This window comes from Galeopterus variegatus, unplaced genomic scaffold, assembly GCF_000696425.1.
Source record: "Galeopterus variegatus unplaced genomic scaffold, G_variegatus-3.0.2 Scaffold5624, whole genome shotgun sequence".
NCBI lineage: Eukaryota > Metazoa > Chordata > Mammalia > Dermoptera > Cynocephalidae > Galeopterus > Galeopterus variegatus.
In genome coordinates this window covers 4,270-30,616 of record NW_007731735.1, presented here as the reverse complement: position 1 = coordinate 30,616, position 26,347 = coordinate 4,270, and the positions used below count along the sequence as shown (strand labels likewise).

The window sequence follows — 26,347 nt, the reverse complement described above, 5'->3', positions numbered from 1 at the left end:
TGCCATGGGGGGGCGCCCCCGGGGCGCGCTTGGGAGAGCGTAGCGGTGGGGGCGCAGCGACGCTCCCGCCGCGGGTTCAGATCCTATATAGGAATGGCCCGTGCGCTCACTGGCTGAGCGCGGTGCGGGTGACACCACACCAAGGGTTGCGATCCCCTTACTGGTCACGAAAAAGACACACACAAAAAATATATATATATATATATATATATATATATATATATATATGTTACCATGTGTTCTGGGGGTACAAAAATATGAGAAATCAGAGAAAGCTATTTAACAGTAGAATGAAAAGAATCAGATATTTGAAATGAAGCTGTGTTATTAATAAGGAAAGCAATAGAAGATTGACTGAGTAACTGATTCCTTTATTCAACAAGTTATTTATTGAATAGCTGCTATGTACAGGCAGTGTTCAAGCCCAAGGGTATTGCTCTGAAAAACACTTATGCCAGTGATTCTCAACGCGATGTGATTTTGCCTACCAGAAGACATTGGCAATGTCTAAAGACATTTTGGTTGTCACAACTGGAAAGGGGAGGTGCTGTTGTTATTTAGTAGGTAGAGCCCAGGAATGCTGTTAACTGTTCTTCAGTGCACAGGATAACACCCTACAAAAAAGAATTATGTGACTCAAAATGTCAGTAGTTCTGATGCTGAGAAACCCTGAGAAAAATCATCATAAGTACATATTTCGTAGAATAATTGTAACCTTGTGGTTGACATTTAACTTTCTGTGTTTTCAGAAGTGAGGAAGTTTACTGGAGTAACATGGAGGCCTCAGTAATATTACCCATTCTGAAGAAAAAACTAGCTTTCCTTTCAGGTATGTGTTCTCCTTAAAATTAGAATTAGAAGTGTTTGTATATCAACTTATTTAAACTAACTTTCTTTGATAAGTTTGACAGAAATACATTTTATTTTTCCATGAAGGTTTTGTTTAAAAGGTGTTTTTGAGATGTTTTTAATCAGAATGGATAGCCGTGTGAGCTAACTCCATCACTGCTAGTTCTTGGCAGGCCAATTTCCAATTTTTACTCTGTTCTGTAATTTGATTAAAATGACCTCTACAAGGTAGTTGTCATGATGTCTCACTTCTTATATAAAAATGTAATAATTAATAATTGACTAACTGGCAGCTAAAAGCTCCAGAAATATAGAGTAATTGGTTATCCTATCGCCTAGTTTTTGTTTTCCATCTTCCTATGAGAAAGTTTCAATACACTGGAGGAGTTATGGAATATCAATTGTATTGTTTTCACTTTTTACTTTTCGAAATTCAATTTACCTTCAGTTGTTAACCCAAAATCTACATCAGCTAAGAGGAGTCAAGGAGAAGCAGTGAGGTATTTTACTGGTGAGAAAGCACTGGATGTCATGATTTTTTTGGAATTTGGGTCATTGAGTAAATCTGCACATACTTTGGAATAGATCCTGTGGTCCTGCCAATTTAGGGTTATTTGGACTGTATCGTCTTGCTTTTTCTTTTTATTCCCTTTGTTATAATTGTCTTGATAGTACTAATGTCCTTTTTTCAAAGTGTATTTTGTCTCTCTGTAAATTGGAATGTTTTCCTAGAATGGATTATAAAGAACAAAATAAGAAATTGATTTCCTCTCATGTTTTTTCCTTATTTAATATGTATTTTCTTTTTTTAAACACTTCTTCCCTTTTTGGTTGACACATATTTTCTCTATTGTTTTCTGATATGAATGGTAGTGTAAATGTTCTTATTCATAGATTTCTGTATTTTGTACAAGTTCAGCAGTATAAATTCTTATAAACAGAAGTGTTGAAAGAATATACATTTAAATTTTGTGTAAGGTTTTGTCAGATTGCCCTCCACGAAGATTGTTTCAACAGTGTATGAAAATACCTGTTTTTCCACACCGTTGCCAAATAGTGGATGTTATTATTATCTCTTTATCAGTAACATTTTGCATCCTGTGACACTTGTCTCTGTGCAATATTTGACTCTGTTGACAAGTCATATCTATCTTGAAAGTCTTTTTCCTCTTGGCTTCTGCCCCTCTTGTGCTTTTACATGTGATTATTTTACTGTCCCTTTGTGAAAGCTGAGGGTATGGAGTTAAATGTAGTTCTGAATGTTAAACTCGTCCACTAAAGACAGCTCTACAGTGGGTCAGAGTGCCACAGTCCAAGTGGGAACTGTTTTGGAGGTTTGGTTTAATGCATAGATAAAGCTTAGTGATTTAAGGAGCAATTGGAAGATCTGAGCCCACCCTCCTTAACTTCCTCTCTTACGGATTGATTATTTTAGCCAGTAATTTTCAAACTTTTTTAATAATAGAGAAAATCTTTTCAAATCAACAAAATCATTCAGTGGATACCGTTTGAAAACCACTTGTGTCATCTATTTAAAAAAAGATCAAAAACTAAAACCTATATTCTAAATAAAAAACTCAATTTGAAGTTGTTATTAAGTTGAAACATCTGAAATTGCCGTATGTTGATGTTAAAAAAAGTGATTGAATGTTAGCAATTTGTATGGTTAACCTAATGAAGGAGAGAAGATCATTTATGATTTGCATGTCATGAATTGCATTGTCATGAATTGCATTCATGTCATTGATAGGAGTCTTTTTAAGCTTCTAAAATTGCCATAAGTGTCAGTTGGGTCACAAGATGGGCTTCAGTGTGAAAGTCAAGCATGTGGGGAATTTTCAAAGAAGTTATATGTGTATCAAGTGTTTAAAAGGTACATTTTAATGCATATGGCAAGCTGAAGGGAACTTGAATGTACATGAAATGTGTGTTCTACTACTTGACTTTCAGGCTTCAATATCCAGGTCCCATGCACTCTTCCCAGCTGGGCAGGACTTTCTCTTTATTGACTTGTGAACAATATATGGCTGTTGGACCTTTGTGAATTAACTCAGGTCGTTCCTCATTACAGAGTTCTCTTTTGACTTGGCTTACAAGTTCTGCCTATTTTGCTTAAGTTTTAACTTTTCAATGAAACTTTTCACGTTTATTGCAACTCTTAGCATTTTCTGAATCCCTTTTTATGATATTTTATAGTATATTTTATACAGTACAACTTAGCAAATAAACTGTCATGTTTCTTACTATTATTTTTTATGACTTTAAACTTTTTTTCCTAGGTCGATTAGAAATTTATTTTACTTCAATGCTTATTGTACTAGGCACACAATAGGTGTTTGATGAATTGATTATGTTAAGAAACAGACTAAAATGGAAGAAAATTAAATGGTAATTTCTATGTTTGGGTGAAGATTTCATGGGTGAATTTTTTTCCTTTAATTTTTTCTAAAGTTTTAAAAATTTTGCTATACCACTATAAACATTTACAATCTATGAATAGCCATTAGGTATATTTTAATTATGTCTTAAGCTTGTAAGTGTTTTGGTGACATAGGATTCAACTATATATTATTCATACAATGCCTTAACAAGCCGTTATGTGTTAAATTGATTTTTTTTTTTCCTTTAATAGGAGGAAAGGACAGACGAAGTGGCCTCATTCTGACAATTCCATCAACTATATATTATTCATACAATGCCTTAACAAGCCGTTATGTGTTAAATTGATTTTTTTTTTCCTTTAATAGGAGGAAAGGACAGACGAAGTGGCCTCATTCTGACAATTCCATTATGCCTCGAACAGACAAATATGGATGAGCTGAGTGTTACCTTAGACTACCTACTCAGCATTCCAAGGTGACTCTAAAGGTGTCTTTTCTTAAATCTCAATATATTTTCATTCACTTACTAATGATTCCTACTATCATTGAAGTATACTTTGCAATCTAATCTGCTTTTATTAGCAGTGAAATTATAATTAAAAATACTAGAATCAATAACTTATGACACTACAGCAAAAAAAATATTTTGTGTTCTTGATGCACTTAATGATACTGTCAACCTTTTAGGAACACAATGATTAAGCATCTGTATGGAACTTTAAAAAAATTAGAGAAGTTAGTTCAGTAGAAAGCATCTTTTATTTAGGTAGCTGATTCACTATGTTGGTATAAATACTTTTATAGGTTTTAATATATTGAGTAAGGGCTATTAGGAGTTTAAATATATTCTTAGTTTTATTTTATTTTATTTTTTTATTTTTAAAAGATGACCAGTAAGGGGATCTTAACCCTTGGCTTGGTGTTGTCAGCACCACGCTCTCCAAAGTGAGCTAAATGGCCATCCCTACATAGGATCCAAACCTGTGGCCTTGGTGTTATCAGCATCACACTCTCCCAAGTGAGCCACAGGCCGACCCTTATATTCTTAGTTTTAAAAATGCAAAACATTTTATTTATATTTTAATCCAAAGGCCCTAGAATTTTTAATTTTTATATTTCTTGAGTGAAGACAAAGCTTAAATCTTCATATTTGCTTGAGAGTCTACCCATCATTTCAACAACAAAAACAGAAAAGACTCCTCCCCAACTTTCTCTCCCATAATTGATATTATTTGGGGACTGAAGCGTGACTGCATGTTAGAATCATCTGGAGATGTTTTTCAAACTTCTATTGTCTGGGGATTCACTTCCAAAGATTCTAATTCAATTGTTTTGGGGATGGGTATTCAGCAGATTTTTTTTTTAATCCTTTAAGTTTCCCATGTAATTTTAACGTGCAGCCAGGTTTGCAAACCATTGCAATAAAGCATAAGAATGAGGGCAGTTTTGTGTGTGTGTTTGTGTGTGTGTTTGTAAAATGTAGAGGTGGAAAAAAATCATATAATGCTCTTAAACTCTAGACAGTGAATTTTAAGCATTTTAGTCAGAGTAAGCAATTCTTAGTATCCTTTTCCTATATTTGCATTTTATTTAACATAATAGCTTATTTCATTTTAAACCACCTTGCAGAGCATGGGGTTAAAACTATATTGCAGAGCAACTGATTTTGATCACACGTACTTCAATATTAGTTTGTAATTTAATGATTCTGTTGCTGATTATTTTTTTAATATTGGGGAAATAGATGTCTTCAAGTGAAAATTTTAATTTTTTTCCCTTTCTGGAGAGGAAAATTATCAGACCCCACTGTCAATATGTTAGTATTGAATAACCTTGCTAATCATCTGAGCTACTGATTGCTAATTTATATTATTTGCCATTAGATAACAAACTGCTTTTAGATAATAGAGACTATCCAGACTCACACCTTACAAATTATGAAAAAAGTATTCATAGATGGATTGGTGTGTCCCAGCTTCAGCAGACAGAATGGATAGAGCAATTTGTATTTTCCTCAGATTTTGTTCTCTCTGAGCCCCCACAGATTGGATGGTGCCTGCCTATATTAAGGGTGGACCTTCCCCATCCAGTCCACTCAGGTTTATATGCTAATCTGTTCTGGAGACACCCTCATAGACCCACTCAAAAGTAATTCTTTACCAGAATTTAGTCAAGTTGACACCTAAAGTTAAAAAACATAATCACAAGTAGACGGTGTCTTCTGGAACTCAGCCTCTGCACATGTTCCAATGTTTTTGATGCAATCCTAAAGCTGATTTTTCTCCTCCAGAATGTCTTCCATTCAGAACTGCTTTTAAAATATAATTTTCTCAATTATTTGAAAAACAAAAAAAAAAGGTTTGCCTTTAACAAATTCAGTATTTTCATAAATATGTGCTGTAAATGCATAAAAGAAAGCTGTACCCTCTCATGCTTCATTAAAAGGGTCAATATTTAAAGTGAAATCCTGGACAATTGCTTGAGCTTCCAAAGATAGAAAATTGACCCCACACATGTCAATGTGAAAGCAAATGAATTTCATATATTTTGAAAATAAAGTTGGTTGATCTTGTAAAAAAAAAAAAAAATGTAATTTTCTCCCTAACATTTATTATTAAAATTTTTATATATACAAAAATGTTGAAAGGATCATACAGTAAGTACCCATGCCTACCCACTTAGAAGGTCTATAAATAACATTGTACTTTGTTTTAACACATATACAAGGATCTTAAAAAAATTCATGGAAAGATTCATATTATCTTTTAATTCTGTTTTTCCATGAACTTTTTGAAGTTACCCTCATATATTCATTTTCCACCTCTCTTTCTGTCCCAGAACTGTTTTTAGGTTTACCCTATGAGATCAAGATCAGCATCTGTCTAGAAAGGTTTTTTCATTTCTTGTGTATATTAGTCCATTTCTGGGTGATTTATTAGAAAACAAAATTTATTGCTTCCAGTTTCAGAGGCTGGGAAGTTCAGAGTGTAGAGAACACATCTGGTGAAGGTCTTGGTGGGTCTCACATGGCAGAAAATGGCAGAGCAGGGAGTGACTAACCTGTCATGTGCTCTTCTTTTAAAGCCTTCAGAACCACTCCCCTGACAAACATTTTTAATCCATTCACTAGGCTTGATCTTCAGAACCACTCCCCTGACAAACATTTTTAATCCATTCACTAGGCTTGATCCTCAGAATCTAATCACCTCTTCAAGGCCCCACCTTTCAATCACCACAATAGGATTTCCCACCTTCAACAGTTACAGTGGGAATTAAGCTTCCAATATATGGACTCTGGGGGACACAATTCAGTCACTCCACAGCATAGTATGTCTGTGTTTTTTTGTGACCTGCTGTGTCTCCCAATCCCCTGCTGTTAATGTTTAACTCCTCCCAATTGTGAGCACCTGCAGATTGCTCTAGCAGTGTGGCTAGCTGATGTGGCCTCTCTCTTGCCTATAGTTGTCCAAAAGTGGTTTCCTTTTTGCAATGAACATCTTATCATTTCGAATAATAGTTTTTTAAAAGTTATGCCGAAATAAGAAGAAACTATTCTGTTTCTTACCTATATTTTATGCTCGTTTTTATTGACCCAGGAACAAGATATGATATATATACTTATTTTAAATGGGTAACCCAGCACAGTCGAGAATGGGAGAGTTTCTTGACACAGGTTGTATTAGTCAGTTTCTGTTGCTTTTAACAAAATACCCAAAACTGAGTAATTTATAAAGAAATAGAATTTATTTCTTACAGTTCAGAGTCTGGGAATTCCACAGTCCAGGGAACATGTGGTGAGGGCTTTGTTGGTGGGTGATGGCTCTGTAGTGACACAGGGTATCACAAGGCAAAATGGCTGTGTGTGTGTGTGTGTGTGTGTGTGTGTGTGTGAGAGAGAGAGAGAGAGAGAGAGAGAGAGAGAGAGGAGAGGGAGAGAGAGAGGGGAGAGGGAGAGGGAGGGGGAGGGAGAGGGAGAAGGAGAAGGAGAAGGAGAGGGAGAGGGAGAGGGAGAGGGAGAGGGAGAGGGAGAGGGAGAGGAGAGAGCGCTCTAAGCTTTTCAGTTGCTCCCCTTATAAAGGCATCAGAACCATGCCCGTTACTCTGTGATTGGATCAATCTGTTCACAGGATTACAGTCCTCACAATCAAATCACTTCTTAAAGGCCCCACCTTTGAATTACCATAATAGGATTACCATAATAGGATTTCCCACCCTCCTAACACTGTCACAGTGGGGTTTAAGTTTCTAATACATGAAACTTTGGCAGACACATTCAACCCATATCCCAGGTTGACCCTAAATTTGTTTTTGTTTCATACTCTGAGTAAAAGGACCATGAAGAAAGGAGGCAGTCAGGTTAACTATAGCCTGACCTGGATACTGAGTTTATGTTCAGGTAACTCCTTATATCTGGTTCTGTGTGGAGTTCAAGACCAGCCATTATGGCCCCACTTTTTATAAAGGTTCAGTCATGGGTTTTAATAAAGAATAATAAAGATTAACAAATTTGGGCCAACTTGAATGTGAAATTTTAGGAGAGATACATAAACTTTTTCTTTTATTTCCCTGCTATTGCTATACATTTTAGACATAAACAAGATCATAAATTAAGAGTTTATGATTCAGAAAGTGGAATAAAATTCACTAAGAATAAAAGTTCATTAAGATTCACTTATGAAGGTAAAGACAAGAACATAAATTAGCCTGCAAATTTTTTCATTAAAAAAAGTAACTACTTAGTAACTAACAAAATCTCACAAGTGGGTATTTATCTTCTATCATTTTATTATATGTTTCAAAATTTTAAATCAGAAGCATGTCCATATTTAATGTACAATGAGATTTGTTTTAATGTTATTACGTGAAGTATGATTATAAGGTATTAAGACCAACTTTTTAAAAGCAAAAGTGGTGAAATGTGTACACCATTGTTTCTCACCTTTTTGTTTATTATCACCCTAATCGCTTTTGCTTGGTGTCATGTAGTTTACATTTGAATCAGTCTCTTATTAGGTTGTGAGGCACTCGAGTTCAGAGCCATGTCTTATTTATCTCTGTATCCACAATGCCAATAAAAATGAGATTTTAAGTGTTCAGCATATGCATATTGAAGGAACAAACCAGACTTAGCAACAAAGTCATAGAAATGACCTAGACTCTATTGTGAAAGGAAACATGATAGCCATGTAGATCTGTAATTTTTTAAAATGGTAAAATGATCATTTGAATCCCATACAGATAGTTTTATAAGTACCAGTACTGTATAGGGTCTATATTCTGTATGTTCAGGACTTTTAAATATCTGTGGACATCTTTGTTCAAAGGAGCAAAGCCACAGAAGCCAAAACAGATAGAAGCAGCCCATGGCTGGGTCACTGCAGAGTCCCCTCCTCCAGTTGTAAGGAGCCTCCTTGGAGTTTAGAGGACTATGCAGAACAATGAGAAGATCATTTGAATATGAATATAACACCTTTAATCGATCATTTGTCTTGTAGACTTCAGAAGTCAGTATAGTCAGTGAGAGAATAACTGGGATGGCTTCACTCTATTTTTGTTTTTTTAAGGGACAAGCTTCCCAGAAAATTTGGACCAACGCCTTCCTTTCTCCTGCTCAATAAATGTACTTATGGCAAATGGAGATATAATTGCTTTGACCTTAGTGTTACTTCGAAGCAATGGAGTTAAGTGCCCTGAACATAGTTTATGATGTTGATGAGTGACTTTTTTTTTTTTTTTTTTTTGGTCTTTTTCTGTGTCCGGCAACGGATCGCAACCCTCAGTGTTGCCCCCGTACCGGACCGGGACCGGCAACGGGATTGCAACCCTCGGTGTTGCTCCCGCGCCTCGCTCAGCCAGTGAGCAGGACCCGGTCTGTATGTGGGATCCGAACCCTCGGGCGGGAGCACCGCTGCGCTTCCCAAGCAGCGCACTATCCATTGCGCCACCGGGCCGGCCTGATGAGTGACTTTTTAATATTCATTTTATTCATCCCACAAATATGTATTGAAAATTTATAATGTGCCATTTAAAAATGTGACAGCTGAGCCAGTGTTTCCTGTCTTTTACATTAAAAAAAAAAAAAAAAAATTCTGTCATCTCTGTCCCCTTTTCATATACTTAAGTTCATGCATAGATGAGTGACTTTTTAATATTCATTTTATTCATCCCACAAATATGTATTGAAAATTTATAATGTGCCATTTAAAAATGTGACAGGTGAGCCAGTGTTTCCTGTCTTTTACATTAAAAAAAAAAAAAAAAATTCTGTCATCTCTGTCCCCTTTTCATATACTTAAGTTCATGCATAGGGATGGCCAGGTTGTCAAGCAGTAGCCAAACTAATTTCTCTGTCCCCATTCTCTGATTTGCACACAAGTACATGATTAATTTCCCCAAAACAACAGTTTCATCATCCTTTTCAGTTTCCTTTGACCTCCTCTGCTTCTTTCTACACAATGAATTCAGTTCAGTAGCCATCTGTTTTGCTGATACCAAGTACAGACCCTGGACGTCATGTGCTGTGAAGACAAGAAACGTTAGGCCTTTGCTTTCAAGGACATTCTTTCAGCCTTCTTAGCTGCTATGCCAAGACCTTCTGTGATTTGAGTCATCTTTTTCAGTTAGTGTATTTGAGCACTTGTCATGCCAGACACTTAGTTTTAAGTACTTATATTAACTCAGTCTTCAAAATAACTTGATAAGACAGATACTGTTATCCCCATTTCATGGATGAAAAAGTCAAGGCAGAGAAGTTAAGAAACTTTCCCCAAATTAAATGGTGCCTTTGCTCATATTTTTCCTGCTCTGTATCTGTCCTTTACAATAAGCTTCATTAGCTCCTTTATTTAGGCACTTCCCAGATTCCTCCAAACTTATAGCACTTGCTGTTTCTGACTCATGAGATGTTTAATCATGATGTGCTTAATGATAATTCTTGAATTTTTACATTTATTATTTAAGTCTTCTTTAAATATTTCAAAGATTTATTTTGTTTTCCTAATAACATCAAATAAAATAATGTCTGTGAATAAAAAGTAAACACTAGTTAAAATACTCTTCTTCTTACCTTTCCACCTTCCAAAAAGATCCTCAGCTTCTTGAGGGGAGAAACTGTCTTATAATTTGTATTTTTCACAGCCCTATGTAGTACTTCGTACTTTGTCAGTGATGAATAGTTAATGGATATGAGTTTCTGCCCTTTATTTTATTTTATTGCGTTAGTTCTTCAGATCTCTGCATACTCACATATGGGTTTACTTGACGTGGTTACTGACCATTCTTGGAGCATCTCACATTTTTTTGGAATATCAAATAAACAGGCACAAGTTGTCAGCTCAGTAGAAGTTGTTTTGATGGATAAAAAGTTAGTCTGGGCTGGTCTTACCTTCCTTTTAGAACTTTAAATTCTAGATGAACCTTAGAATTTACTTATGGATGATGATTAGGAAACAGATATGAAAAGAATGTCCCATATTTAAGGAAATAATAGATGACATTATGTCATTTAATTCTCAACAACCCTATGAGATTAATACTATCATCCCCATCCCCATCTTTCATCTGAAGGAACTGAGACATAGAAGGGTGGGCAGTTTAAGTATCTTGACCAAGAGCCTGTGGCAAACTAGGGCTAGAGAGGGGATCAGAACCTGGTGGTCTGGCTTCAATCCTGTGCTTCTAAATATCATGCTGTGGCCTCCTCTGTTATAATCATGGTACCACATCTATTGGTAACTTCTAGTAAATTCATGTAAAGCCTAGATCTATCACAACTGACAACTGACATATGAAAATCACTCTGGTGAATACAGTATTATAAAACAAATCTTAAATATTTTTTCTTTGTTTTAACATTTTTTAACAGTATATGAGGGTACTTCAAAAATTTTATGAAAAGATTCATATTACCTTTTAATTCTTTTTTTCCATGAACTTTTTGAAATACCCTTGTATTCAGCATATATTTAAAAACATGGTATTTTCTAGTTCAAAGGGAACTGATTGATCTTCCAGTTATAGAACCATGGACTGTCCGGGTTGGAAAGTACCTTAACAACCATCTAGTCAAACCACCCTACCAATACTTAAATCCTCTTTCTTTATAGAAATGCTGCAAAATTCTTGCCCAGATTTTTCTTGATTAGAAATTCAACATCTGTTGAAGCTGTCTTTTCATTTCTCTCATTTTGTTTTTTAAAATTTTTTTAATTCAAGCTTTGATTTTGTCAGTTTTTTCTAATTGTAGAAAAACTTGTTTATGATATAAAAGAAACATCAGAAGGAAGAGGTTTAATGACTTGCTAAAAATCACAGACATTAAGGTCATAAATCTTCAGTCACTCAGTAAATATGTGAGAGCCTATAATGAGGTCTTCATTGTTCTAGATGCTGAGCAAATGGGTGAACAAAGCAGATCCAGTACCTGCCCTTATGAACCTTACTTACTAATGGTCAGACAAATATTCCAAATAAGTACACAGTATGTGGAATATTCACAAGTACTATGAAAACAAAGCATGAAGAGTCAGGAGATTGATGTAGTGGGAAGGGGATGTATGGTGATATTTTACAAAATGATAAGGTAACATTTTACCAGAGATGATCGGAGTGAGGGGCAGGCCCTGTAGATAATCTGGTGAAAGAGTATTAAAGACAGGGGCACAGCAGTAGGTGCAAAGGCCCTGAGGCAGGAGCAGATTTAGCAGGTGAGAACAGCAAGGAGGCTAGTGTGACTGGAGCAGTTTGAGCGAGAGGCAGAATGCTGGCAGAGTGGTCAGATCACAGAGGACCATGTAGGCCATGATAAGGACTTCAATTTTGAATGGGAAGGAAAAGCCATTGTTGTGTTTGCATCGTCTAACGCTTTTAAAGGCCCTATGTATTTAAAGCACTGTGGTAGAAGCTGCCAAGATTTTAATAAGATAATATTCTCACATTTTGGAAACATGTTATCTAATGAAGATGAATTGTAAATAAGTAATTATAAATAAAAGCCCAAGTGAAATTAGTGCCTTATGTAAGTGTAAGCAGAACTCTATAAGTGGAAGAGAAAGTGCCCTTAGTTGTAATCAAAGAAATTAGTGAAGAGCTACAGGATATTAACCCTAGGAAATCTGTGACAATCCCTTTCTAAGTCAAAAGTGAATGAACTTGTTAAGGAGCCTTGCCTGTTTCACATTATCTCAGCCAGGGCACCCTTGAAAGGCTCTAATGGAGTAGGAACAAGGAGGCGGGGCCTTAGATATTTTTTTGTTACTGTTCTTAGAATATAATTCAGTTGTGTCACTTAACGACAGGGATACATTCTGAGAAATGCATAAGGTGATTTCATCCTGTGAACGTCATAGAGTGCACTTACACAAGCCTGAATGGCATAGCCTATTACACCTAGGTTATAACCTGTACAGCTACAGCTTATTACTATACTGAATGCTGTAGGCAATTGTAACACAATGGTAAATATTTGTTTATCTAAACATAGAAAAGATACAGTAAAAAAATATGGTATAAAAGATAAAAAATAGTACTCCTATATTGGGCACTTACCATGGGGACCTTGCAGGATTGGAAGTTTCTCTGAGTGAGTCAGTGAGTGAGTGGTGAGTAATGTGAAGGTCTAGGACATGACTGTACACTACTGTAGACTTTATAAATACTGTACACTTAGGCTATACTAAATTTATAAAAAAATAATTGCACTAGGACATCACTAGGCAATAGGAAATATAATTATATCAGCTCCATTATAATTTTATGGGACCACTGTAGTATATGTGGTTCATCATTGACTGAAACGTCATTATGTGGCACATGACTTTATAAACATGTTAACAGCAGTATAGTAATTTATTAATAATAGCACTTAAGGTCCTCCAACATGCCCTTTATAAAGGCATGCTTCTAACTAAGTATGTTGTTAAAAGCAGTTTAAACTATCACTACACTTGTAGGAATGAAGTTAAAAAAAACTATTTCAAGTACAAATGGTCCCCGACTTAGGATGCTTTGAATTATGATTTTTTGAGTTTACGGTGATGCGAAAAGAGGTACGCATTCAGAGAAATGATGCTTTGCATTTTGAATTTTGATCTTTTCCTGGGCTAGTGATATGCAGTATGATACTTTCTTGTGATGCTGGGCAGCTCCCAGTCAGCCATGCAGTCACGAGGGGTAAACAACTGATACTATACAATGTACTATATTCAATAAATTGTGAGATATTAAACACTTATTATAAAATTTGCTTTGTGTTAGATGATTTTGCCCAACCGTAGGCTAATGTAAGTGTTCTGAGCATATGTAAGGTAGGCTAGGCTAAGTAAGCTATGATATTCAGTAGATTAGGTGTATTAAATGCATTTTTGATATGTGATTTTTTCAAATTACAATGGGTTTATTGGGACTAATCCCATCATATGTTGAGGAGCATCTGTACTTGAAAGACCACTTGATCTTGTAATTTTAGAATATGCTTAGATTGTGTATATTTCCATTGTGTAAGTAAACTGTGAGAAAATTATTACTAAGGATGTTTTTAAGTACTCTAAAAGATAATTTAAAGTATTTTATTCCTTTAAGATCACTAGATGGTATTTGCAAGTTTCATTACTTTCTTAGTCTTAATGCACAGATTAATTTATAGTGTGCTTTGAAATATAAATGTTTGTGTAAAATTTAATAAATGGTTGTGTAACCTGTGTCTCAGAGATGTAGATGTTGGTGACAAGAATGTACCAAATTATGGGAATGTCACCCTTGTCTTGGTGGGAAGGCCTCCATTCGATAGCTCTATGTCTTAGTTCCCCTGCCTGAAGACTTCTGTAATGCATTGCTAGAGCCCCGAAGACCACTCAATAGCCAGCTGTCCTGCCCAGGCTGATCTCTCCTGGCTGTATCCTCTCTAACTCACAGCGGTCTTTCTAGATGTCTTATTGATGGGAAACACTAGGAATTCCCTCTAGTAAATAGTAATGAGGTGTCAGATTTGCTTCTCTCCACAAGTCTTTTCAAGCTGTTGCTAACCCAGAAATGCTCACTGTATAGCCTCATCTTTTTTTTTCAAAGAATACTTAATGAATATTTTATTTTGTAGTGCAAATCCAAAAAGAGAGTACTTAAAATTTTTATTGATATATAATTCACATATTACAAAAATCACCCTTTTAAAGTATACAGTTCAGTAGTTTTTGGTATATTCACAGGGTTGTACAACTGTCACACCACCCAATTTCAATGCATTTTCATCAGCCCAAGAGAAACCCTGGACCTATTAGCAGTCACTTTCCATTCTCCCCTCCCACCAGCCCCTGACAACCACTAATCTGCTTTCTGTCTCTGTGGGTTTGCCTGTTCTGAACATTTTATATAAATGGAATCATACAATATGTGGTCTTTTGTGTCTGGCTTCTTTTGCTTAGCATAATGTTTTCAAGGTTTATCTGTGTTGTAGCATGAATCAGTACTTCCTTCTTTTTTATGGCTGAATAATATTTCATTCTGTGGCTGTGCCACATTTTGTTTTTCCACTCATCAGTTGATGGACATTTGGATTGTTTCTACTCTTTGCCTATTATGAATTATGCTGCTGTGAACACTTATGTGACCTTCCTATTTACTTTGGAAGGTCAGTTTCTGTCACTGCCTGCAGAGGAGCCTTGTTCCCCCTCCAGATTTAGCAATATCATCCTCATTCTTGTGGTCTTACTGTTTCTCAATAGAACTGGACATGACTTCTCCAAAAACCTTCTTGGGACTAACGTGAATGCTTGGAGGGAGTAGGGGAGGACTAGTAAAGTTCTCTGGACTGTTGGGTTTAAATCCCTGGAAAAGGTCTGTTGTTTACCTTTTCTATAATGTATATAATTGGGAGAACTTTGGGTGGTGAAAGCTTTCACTACCAAGTACTTACTCTGCTAAGAAAAGCTGCAATTCCTTTCACTGTATTGGAGGCAGGGCAATTGAAACCCTTGCATTAAGTCAATAAGTAAAACAATAATACTAATAATGATAGCTATATAGTTTTGGTCTTTAAAATGGCGATTTCCCATACAGAAGCTGCATTTTACTAGGGTAGACTTCTGGGAAGTGTTTAGTAAGTACTTGAATAATTGCATATAATATAGCAATAACAGTTTTCCAGCACTGAAGATATCATTTTGCTAGTTAAGTGACTGAGAATGTGAAAGTGAGAGCAGAGGTAGGTTGGACATGGTGTATTCAAGCTTTGGATCATTATGTACAGCAAGTGCTACTTCACCTCATTAAATTTCCCCAAAAGAACACCAAAAAGCCCATTTCCAATGGTTTAATAATAGCTTGCTTTATTTATAAGTGATAGTTTGCTTAAAACTATCACTTGACAAATCTTATACCTCTGGCAGGACCAAAAGACAAGAAGTACATAATGCACGTGGCAATCATTACCTACTTCACTGTGATCCCATTTTACAGATGAAGAAATTGAGAGGCTAGTGGGAGTGCTTGAGTATTGCTTCGATTTCTTCCTTTTTTAAGACATTAACTTTCCATGTGTTTAGAGTAATTTTCTTGCCAAATTAGCTTGTAAATTGTTAAAATTTCCTGAGATAAGAAAAATAAATTGCTTGAGAAAACTGAAAAAATACTCTGATTTTATTTATTCACAAAGTAAACCAAACCAAAAGATTAATTCTACTCCATATACAATTAAGCTTTAAGCCTTCTTTATTTAGAATTATGTAGAATAAAATTTGGAGTTTGTTTTAATACTTTGTAATGTTTTGTTTCAGTGAAAAGTGTAAGGCTAGAGGATTTACCGTGATTGTGGATGGCAGAAAATCACAGTGGAATGTGGTGAAAACAGTAGTCTTAATGCTACAGGTAATTATGTTTTTGTCTATCAGGAAATGGTTTTTATTTTACAAGAACCGATCATGGTGAAAATGGCAAACGCGTTTCATTTTTGCACTGTGGCCAGGCTCTTAGCCATGAGTTAGTACTGAAAATGCATATATCACTACCGGATTGTTTAAATTCAATTTATGTAGGTTCGAATTTAAGTAGTAAAATAAATCTCAACTCTACTCCAAAGGTTTATAAAATAATTGAAAATAATATGTCATGTTTAAGTAATTTAAGCAAGACCAATGATTCGAAAAGTGCGAGGTTAGACATTATCGGACCCACAGGAGCTTCTGCCTGCTGTGATGCCAGTGTCGTCCTCCCCACTCTGTTCTGGTATATAGGTAGGGAGTAGGACCGGGTAAGTTTAGTCTGAAAAAGCTTCCCAGGCCATTCTGGTATGTCTGTCCCTTCTAGTCCTCTCTTTCCTTCAAGAAGTATCAGGATTCATGATGATGTTATTATTTATTTATAGCCCAGAAGAAATTTACTTAACATCTGTGTCCTTGGGACTTAAGCAGCTCGCAAATTAGCATTCAGTAAACTCCTACGATTACCAGGTCTATGGGATCTGATCCCAGTCTAGTGCTTTATATTTCCTTGTGCTCCACATGGAATGCTTCTGTGATCCCAGACGTGAAGTACATACCCAGTAAACAAGGTTATTGAAGAGATTATCATTCAAAATGGAAAAAGAAAGTATTTGATTGAATGAAAGGGGAAGATTGCTCTCATGTACCTGGCTTTCCTTAGAAAAGCTTCTAGAGAAGATAAAATTTGAGTTAAATAAAAGAGAATATCTAATTTAAGCGAAAGAAAGTGAAAAGGCATTTCTGGCAGGGACTCTGACTTAGTTATAACTAAAAAATGAAGCAAATATGATGAAAGCTGGGGCAAATACGATTTGGCAGTTAACACGGGATAGTGAGCGTTCATTTAGGTGAATGTCAGTGATATTGAAAGTAAGATCAAGACTTTTTAATGAATTTGAGAAATAATTGGTAGCTGCTTTAGAGTTCTGTGGAAAGGAATATAATTTCAAAATTTAATAAAATGATTATGTTTTATTATTTATTTAAGATAATTGGGAAAAAGAGATTTGAGGAGTGGGAACAAAGTAGTAATTTTAGGTTTTAGTTAGTGCATAAAATTGTTCAGGTGCTGTGCTAAACTTACAATATAAGTTATGTCATTTAATTTTGGCCTTGCCAATACAACCTTGCAAAGTAGATTCTATTATCCCTAAAGGTCAACTGAAGCTCAAGAATTTTAAATAACTTAAAATTGGAACTTGGCAGTCTAAGTCCCAGGCTTTGGCTGTATCCATTATAAATAATATGTTTACCAGTGGCACATATCTGAGGTAGTCCACAAATCATCTACCCATTGCCTCATTCTTTTTAAATGTTTGATCTAAACTTTCCATCATTAGAATCACTCTTTTGGGTTAGAAAGGAGAAAGCCTCTTGAGGATCAATTTTTAAGGGAACATTGACTGGTAATACATAATAACTTTTTCTGTCAATTATGTTTCCAGCACTTTTATGTTCCAAACCTTGAAGATTAACTCCTTCTTTAAACGTTGTTAAAATAACTATTAGGTGAGAAATCCATTCATTATGACCTGTGCTCTTCCTTTCATCCTGTCATTCAACTGTGTCACAGATGAGCTGTTTGGGACTTGCTGTTTGAACTGGACTTTGATCAGTGGCAGTTTTGAAGAACAATCAATGGATGATTTAATCCCTTCTTGCAATTACTTTTCTGATAGGTATTTTAACAACTTTTGGATTTATTGGTAGTTAACATTTTCAGAAGTTGCAATGGCCTGTTTTCTCGTAGTCAAACAGTTTCTACATACAAAGTCACTCGTTGCTTTTATCTCAAAAGATACCTGTTGTTTGGTAGCCCAGACCCTAGTGCTGGCTCTGCCTATAACTAGTGTTTTGTATAATGAGAGGCTTGGTTTCGCTGTTTCTCACAGTTTTCATATTCAATGATTTTTAAATAATTTTCCACAAGTCAATATATGAATGACTCTCAGATCTACCCTAAATTTTCCAGCCCCTTGGATAAAAGTTTTGACACCACTGAATTTATTTTACTTACTTAGTCACAACCCATGCATCTCGGGGGGTCTTAGATTTCTGATGTGCCCAAAGACATACTTACATTGAAAGTTTTTCTATTTTACCCTAAAAATAATGGTAATAACAATGACAATTCTTATTATTTTGTGCCACCATTTATGGTCTAGAACAGAGTTTGGGCCCTTGAGTTTATAAATAGAGTTTTATTGGAACTCACCCATGCCTATCCATGTACATGTTGCCTATTGCTACTTTCACACTACTTTGACAGAATTAAGTCATGCAGCTGAAACTGTATGGCCTGCAATGCCTAAAATATTTATTGTCTGGTGGACCTTTTAGAAAGAATTTACTCACCTCTGGTCTAGAACTATGAAATGATGTGGTAGAACTTCAGAATCAGGCAGACCTGTTTTCTATTCTAGCTCTAGTTCTATTTTTTTTTTTTCTTTAGCTCCATGATTTTTTAACTCTGTTATCTTATGCAAGTTACTTTAGTTCTCTGAAGTTTGAATTACTCTTCTCTAAAATTGGGAGAATGAGATATGCTAGTTAATGAGGATTCATTTATTTAACAAATATTTATAGAGTATGTTCTGTATGTCAGACACTGTCATGGGCACTGGAAATACAGGGATGACATGACAGTTAAGATACCTGCCGTTATGAAGCTTATGTTCTACTTGAATCAGACAGTAAGCAATTAAGCACATTAATAAATGTCATATCAGGTGGTGATAAATGCTATGAAGAAAAATACAGCAGTAAAAAGAGGCTGAGTCAGATGGTATCACTTTAGATAGGGTGGACAGGGAAGGCCTCTCTGAAGAGGGGATACTTGAATAGAATCTTAAATAAACTGAGGGAGCACTCCTAGGTATAAGACAAAGAACTTTCCAGACAGAGGAAGCGGTATGGGCAAAGTCCTGAGGTGGAAACAGGCTTGTTATATTCCAGAGCACAAGAAGGTGGCTGTAGGAGAGGAGTGAGCGAGGAAGGGAGAGGTATGAGATGAGGTCTGAGAGGTCTTCAGGGGCCTGAGCGTGCATGGAGGGCCTTATAGGCCTTGGTAAGAGGATTAAATTTTCTCCTGAGCACAAGAGAATGTCAAGCAGGAAGCCTGTCATGAGGATATTCCAGAATGGCTACTTTAGTGATGCTAGCAACGCAAGTGGTGGAAATGGCTAGATTTAGGATATATTTTGAAGTTAGACTCTATGGGACATGCTGATAAAATATACATGAAATATTTACTAACTCAAATGTTAATTTTCATTCTTCTTTAGGTATTATAAATAACCATATCTAGTAAATGTGAAATTGTATTTGTCAAGATTAGCTCTTTGTCCTCCTCTTCAAGTTAATGATTATTATGCAGAATCTTGGACTCTTTGTATGTTGGCTGATGACAAACTTATTTTGTGAGAAAATTGATTTTACATCTTTTGAGGAAATTCTCCAAGATGATTGTGTTAGAAAAATTATTTTCATATCATAGAAAAACCAAATTTAATAATTTCTAAACTAAAAATTAAGATTTACAGTTTAATCTAAACATATTCCTAGTAGAGAGATTCATTAAACAAAAACTAATTCACATGTACTATCTATATTACATGGTTTATTTGAAATCTTTTCTGAATCAGCTTGTCTTTCAAGTATTTCTTTATTGCCATGTATGTTTTGAAATTTGGAGAATTCTTCTAATTTATTTTTTAGATTATTACCCAAAGTTCTCCTACTTGGCCTAATTATGACTATACAGTAATTTATAAATTTAGTAAATTATTTATTTTACATGTATAATTTGTAATTCTTTTTCTGTATTTATAGAATGTCGTTCCAGCCGAGGTATCCCTGGTTTGTGTAGTGAAGCCAGATGAATTCTGGGATAAGAAAGTAACACATTTTTGTTTTTGGAAAGAAAAGGATAGACTTGGCTTTGAGGTAAATATAATCTATAAAAAACCAAAAAAAGTGTGTTATATCTTTAAAAATAGTATTTTGCTGGTATTATTTTGCTTGTTCAGCATTGGTTGCTAAGCAACACTTTAGCTTTAATTAGTGCCTAAAGAATAATTAGTATGTAGTCAGCATTCAGATACATTTTTTTATTTAAAATTTTTTTTAAATTTTATTTTTAGTTGACAAATAATAGTTGGATATAAAAACTGCATTTCAATTTAACATAATATTTGAAGTAAAGATTTGATTGAAGTTTCAAGTTATTTCTTTTTCTTTATAAATTGGTTCTGATATGTTTGAAATTATAACAAGAAGGTTTTATTAAAAATGGTTAATAAAATCAGTATCAAAAATCAGTTGTAGTTCTATTAATGAGCAATGAACAAATTGAAAATGAAATTGAGAAAACAATTCCATTTACAGTAGCATCAAAAAGAATAAAATATTTAGGAATAAATTTAACATTAATACAAGCCTTATACATTGAAAATTACAAAATAGTATTGAAAGAAATTAAAGACCTAAGTAAATGGAAAGACATCCTTTGTTCATGGATTGGAAGATTTAATATTGTTCCACCTCCCACTGCTGGTATTTCATTTCATTTTATTTTGTTTTTTAATTGAAATATAATTGGTCATACATATTTTTAGGGTACCATGTTGACTGTCAGTATTTGTGTACAATATGTGATGATCAAATCAATATTATTAGCATGTTCATTATAACACATCATAATTATTTTTTGTGTCCCTTACCCAATTTCTCCCTAACCCCTTCTGACTCCTCCTTTGCTCCTCTAGTAACCATAGGTCTGTTCTTTCCTTCTGAAAGTTCACCATAATATGGTGGTCTTTGTTTCTTGCTTGCTTGCTTTCTTGCCTTCTTTCTTTCTGTTATTCATAATGGCTGTATTAAGTCACAGTCCTACCAACGGTATAAAAGAGTTCTTTATCCATGTCCTCACCAGCATTTGTTGTTCTCAGTCTTTTTGATAATAGCAAGTCTCACTGGGGTGAGATGGTATCTCAGTGAGGTTTTGATTTTCATTTCCCTGATGATTTGATTAGTGATGTTGAGCATTTTTTCATGTACCTGTTGAGCATTTGTATGTCTTCCTTTGAAAAATGTCTATTCAGCTCCTTTACCCATTTTTTAATTGTATTCTTTGTTTTTTTACTGTGAAGTTGTTTGAGTTCCTTATATATTCTGGATATTAATCCCTTGTTGGATATATAGTTTACCAATATTTTCTCCCATTCTGTAGGTTGTCTTTTTATTCTGTTGATTGTTTACTTTGCTGTGCAGAAGCTTTTTAGTTTGATATAATCTCATTTGTTTATTTTGTTGTTGTTGCTTGTGCTTTTGGGGTCTTATTGATAAAGTCTTTGCCCAGTTCTACTTCCTGAAGTGTTTCACCTAAGTTTTCTTTTAGTTGTTTTATAGTTTCAGGTCCTATCCTTAAGTCTTTAATCCATTTTGAGTTGATTTTGGCATATGGCAAGAGGTACGGGTCTAGTTTCATTCCTTTGCATATGGATGTCCAGTTTTCCCAGCACCATTCATTGAAGAGGGAGTCTTCGCCAAAGTATGTTTTTGTTGCCTTTGTCAAAGGTCAGTTGAGTGTAAGTTTGTGAGCTGATTTCTGGATTCTCTGTTCTGTTCTATTGATCTGAGTGTTTTTATTCCAGTCCCATTCTATTTTGGTTGCTATAGCTTTGTAGTATAATTTGAAGTCAGATAGTGTTATGCTTCAGGCTTTATTTTTCTTGCTTCGGATTGCTTTGGCTATTAGTGGTCCTTTTTTGTTCCATATAAATGTTAGGATTGTTTTTTTTCTGTTTCTGTGAAGAATGTCATTGGTATTTTGATAGGGATTGCATTAAATATGTAAATCACTTTGGGTAGTATGGACATTTCCCCAATGTTAATTCTTCGAGTCCAAAAGCATGGAATGTCTTTCCACCTTTTTGTGGCCTATTTAATTTCTTTCAGCAGTGATTTGTTCTAGTCTGGTTGTAGGGATCTTTTACTTCGTTGGTTAAGTTGATTCCTAGGTATTTTACTTTTTTGGTGACTATTNAGCTGATTTCTGGATTCTCTGTTCTGTTCTATTGATCTGAGTGTTTTTATTCCAGTCCCATTCTATTTTGGTTGCTATAGCTTTGTAGTATAATTTGAAGTCAGATAGTGTTATGCTTCAGGCGAGCTGATTTCTGGATTCTCTGTTCTGTTCTATTGATCTGAGTGTTTTTATTCCAGTCCCATGCTATTTTGGTTGCTATAGCTTTGTAGTATAATTTGAAGTCAGATAGTGTTATGCTTCAGGCTTTATTTTTCTTGCTTCGGATTGCTTTGGCTATTAGTGGTCCTTTTTTGTTCCATATAAATGTTAGGATTGTTTTTTTTCTGTTTCTGTGAAGAATGTCATTGGTATTTTGATAGGGATTGCATTAAATCTGTAAATCACTTTGGGTAGTATGGACATTTCCCCAATGTTAATTCTTCGAGTCCAAAAGCATGGAATGTCTTTCCACCTTTTTGTGGCCTATTTAATTTCTTTCAGCAGTGATTTGTACTAGTCTGGTTGTAGGGATCTTTTACTTCGTTGGTTAAGTTGATTCCTAGGTATTTTACTTTTTTGGTGACTATTGCAAATGCACTTGCTTTCTTTATTTCTTTTTCTGATGGTTTATTATTGGAGAATAAAAATGCTACTGATTTGGGGATGTTGATTTTGTATGCTGAAACATGACTGAAATTGTTTATAAGCTCTAAGAGTTTTTTTGTAGACTCTTTCAGTTTTTCTATATATAAGATAATGTCATCTGCAACCAGGAACAGTTTGACCCCATCTTTTCCAGTCTGGATGCCCTTTATTTCTTTCTCTTGCCTGATTGCTCTGGCTAGTACTTCTAATACTATGTTAAATAGGAGTGGTGAGAGAGGGCATCCTTATCTTGATCCTGTTCATTCAGGATGATATTGGTGGTAGGTTTGTAGTATATGGCTTTCATTGTGTTGAGATATTTTCTCTTGTGCCTAATTTGCTGAGAGCCTTTATCATGAAGAGATGTTGAATTTTTTTAAAAGCTTTTTCCTACATCTATTGAAATAATCATATGGTTTTTGTCCTTGATTTTGTTAATGTGATATTGTACATTTATTGACTTGTGTATGTTGAACCATCATTGCATCCCTGGGATGAATCCCACTTAATCATGTATTGCCGTATTCTGATTGCTAATATTTTGTTGAGGATTTTTGCATCTATGTAAGTCAGAGATATTGGCCTATAGTTTTCTTTTTTTGTTGTATCTTTGTGTAGTTTTGGTATCAGGGTGTTGCTGATCTCCTAGAATGAGTTTCTGAGAGTGGTTTCTATTTCAGTTTTTTTTAGAATAGTTTGATGACAATTAGTATTAATTCATCTATAAAGGTTTGGTAATTCAGCAATAAAGTCATCTGGTCCTGGGCTTTTCTTTGTTGGGAGACTGCTGATTACTGCTTCAATTTCATTACTTGTTATTGGTCATTTCTGGTTTTCTGTTTCTCTTGGTTTAGTCTTGGTAGTTTGTATGTATCCAGAAATTTATCCATTTCCTCCAGGTTTTCAAATTTGTTGGTGTAGAGTTGTTTATAATAGTCTCTAATGATTCTTTATATTTCTGTGGTATCAGTTGTCATGTTTCTTTTTTGTTTCTGATTTTTTCTTATTTGGATCTTCTCTTGGTAGTTTGTATGTATCCAGAAATTTATCCATTTCCTCCAGGTTTTCAAATTTGTTGGCGTAGAGTTGTTTATAATAGTCTCTAATGATTCTTTATATTTCTGTGGTATCAGTTGTCATGTTTCTTTTTTGTTTCTGATTTTTTATTTGGATCTTCTCTCTTCTTTTTTTTTTTTTTTTTTGTTAACCTAGCTGATGGTTTTGTTTATCTTCTCAAAAAACCAACTTTTTGTTTCATTAATCTTTTGTATTGTTTTTTGGGTCTCTTTCATTGTTCTGCTCTGATCTTAATTATTTCTTTCTTCTTCTTTTGGGATTGGACTGTTCTTGTTTTTATAGTTCTTTGAGGTGTAACGTTAGGTTGTTTATTGGAAGTCTTGTCTTTCTATTCTTTTGATATAAGCATTTATTGCAATAAATTTCCTTCTCAGTACTGCTTTTGTAGTATCCAACAGGTTTTGGTATAATGTGTCTTTATTTTCATTAGTTTTAAAAAATTTTTTGATTTCCTGCTTAATTTCTTCATGCATAGGTTATTCAGGAGCCTGCTTTTTAATTTTCATGTATTTGTATAGTTTTCAGAGTTTCACTTGTTATTGATTTCCAGTTTTAATCTGTTATGGTCTGAGAAGATATTTGAAATGATTTTGATTTTTTAAAATTTGTTGAAACTTAGTATGTGACCTAATATATGGTTGATCCTGGAGAATATTCCATGTGTTTATAAAAAGAATGCATATTATGTAGTTGTTGGATGAAATGTTCTGTAGACATCTGCCAGGTTCAGTTGGTTAGGGTGTAGTTAAAATCCTGTGTTTCTCTGTTGATTTGTTGCCTAGATTATATGTCCATTGCTGAGAGAGGGGTGTTAGGTCCCCCACCATTATTGTATTGGGGTTTATCTCTTTCTATAGGTTTAATAGTGTTTGTCTTACGTATCTTGGTGCTCCAGTATTCGGTACATACATATTTGTGATTGTTATGTCTTCTTTCTGGATACATCCCTTTATCTTTATATAGTGGCCTTCTCTGTTTTTATGGTTTTTGGTTTAAGTCTGTTTTATCTGATAAAGATAAGAATAGCTACTCCTCCTTTTTGTTTTCCATTTTTGTGTGTCTGGTATATCTTTTTCCATCCTTTCACTGTTAGTCTGTGTATGTCTTTATAGGTGGGGTGAGTCTCTTATAGACCACATATAATTGGGTCTAGTTTTTTAATCCAATTAGTCAGTCTGTTTCTTTTATGTCGGGAGTTTAATCCGTTTACATGTAGGGTTGTTATTAAAAGGTATTTTCTTACTTCTGGCATTTTATCACTTTTTTGTTTAAATATTTTAAACATCTTTTGTTCCTTTCTTCCCCTTGTATTATTCATCTTCAGTGTGTGTTGGTTTTTCTAGGTGTTAGATTTAGTTTCTTTTTCTTTCTCATTTGCATTTTTGTTTTACCAGTGGGTTTTGTTCTTTATTGTGTATTTATGCAATTATCCTTTTTCGGGTTCTATGTGCAGGACTCCCTTGAGAATTTCTTGCAGGGCTGGTTGTGTTTTGGTGAACTCCCAAGGTTTCTGTTTGTCTGGGAAATACCCTATTTCTTCTTCATTTCTGAAGGATAGCCTTGCTAGGTATAGTATTCTTGGCTGGCAGTTTTTCTTTTAGTATTTTGAATTTATCATCCCATTTTCTTCTGGCCTGTGGAGTTTCAGTTGAGAAGTCTGCTATTAGCCTGATGGGGACTCCCTATAGTGATATGACCCTTTTCTCTTGCTGCATTTAGAATTCTCTTTTTATCTTTGAGCTTTGCCGGTTTGACTATAATGTGTTTTGGTAAGGATTTTTTTGGATTAAATATCTTTGGGGATCTTTGAGCCACTTGGATCTGAAGGTCCATGTATCTCCATATACCTGGGAAGTTTTCCATTATTGTTTCATTGAATAGGTTTCAATGCCTTTTCCTTTCTACTCCCCTTCTGGAACACCCGTGATTCAGATGTTTATATGCTTAAGTTTGTCTGCTAGCTTTCTTAGATTTTCTTCATTTTTTAAAATTCTTTTTTCTTTTTTTTTTGTTCACCTCAGTTATTTCGAAGAGACCATGTTTGAGATCTGAAATTCTTTCTTCTGCTTATTCTAACCTGCTGCTTAAACTCTTGGTTGTGTTTTTTATTTCACTGAATGAATTCTTCAGTTCCAGGAGTTTGGCTACATTCTTTTTTAAGATATTAATCTCTTTTAAATTTCCTCATTAATATATCACTCTTTGTTAATTCCTTTGAATAAGTAGAACTTTTTGTACTTAAGAAGTTTTTGTCACATTATCAAAAGGAAATTTAATGAATACTAGTTAATCCTACACATTTTTGAATTAAAGTTTGAGTCTGTTTTCTATGGTATGTTATAATTATTTTTTAATGCCTGATTTGGTTTTGATACATGAATCAGTTATCTTTCTTT

The 26,347-nt window shown here is 34.7% G+C and overlaps 1 protein-coding gene across 1 annotated transcript; it reads left to right on the top strand.

The window, feature by feature from the left end:
- Nucleotides 1–774: 774 nt before the first annotated feature.
- Nucleotides 775–20,146, top strand: LOC103605147 (SEC14 domain and spectrin repeat-containing protein 1-like; the record flags this gene model as incomplete). The annotated part of the gene is made up of 4 exons (XM_008589733.1): nucleotides 775–829; nucleotides 3,597–3,705; nucleotides 15,998–16,088; nucleotides 20,033–20,146. Coding segments are annotated over exons 1-4 (369 nt in total), but the record flags the coding sequence as incomplete, so codon positions are not given.
- Between the last annotated feature and the right edge of the window lie 6,201 nt (nucleotides 20,147–26,347).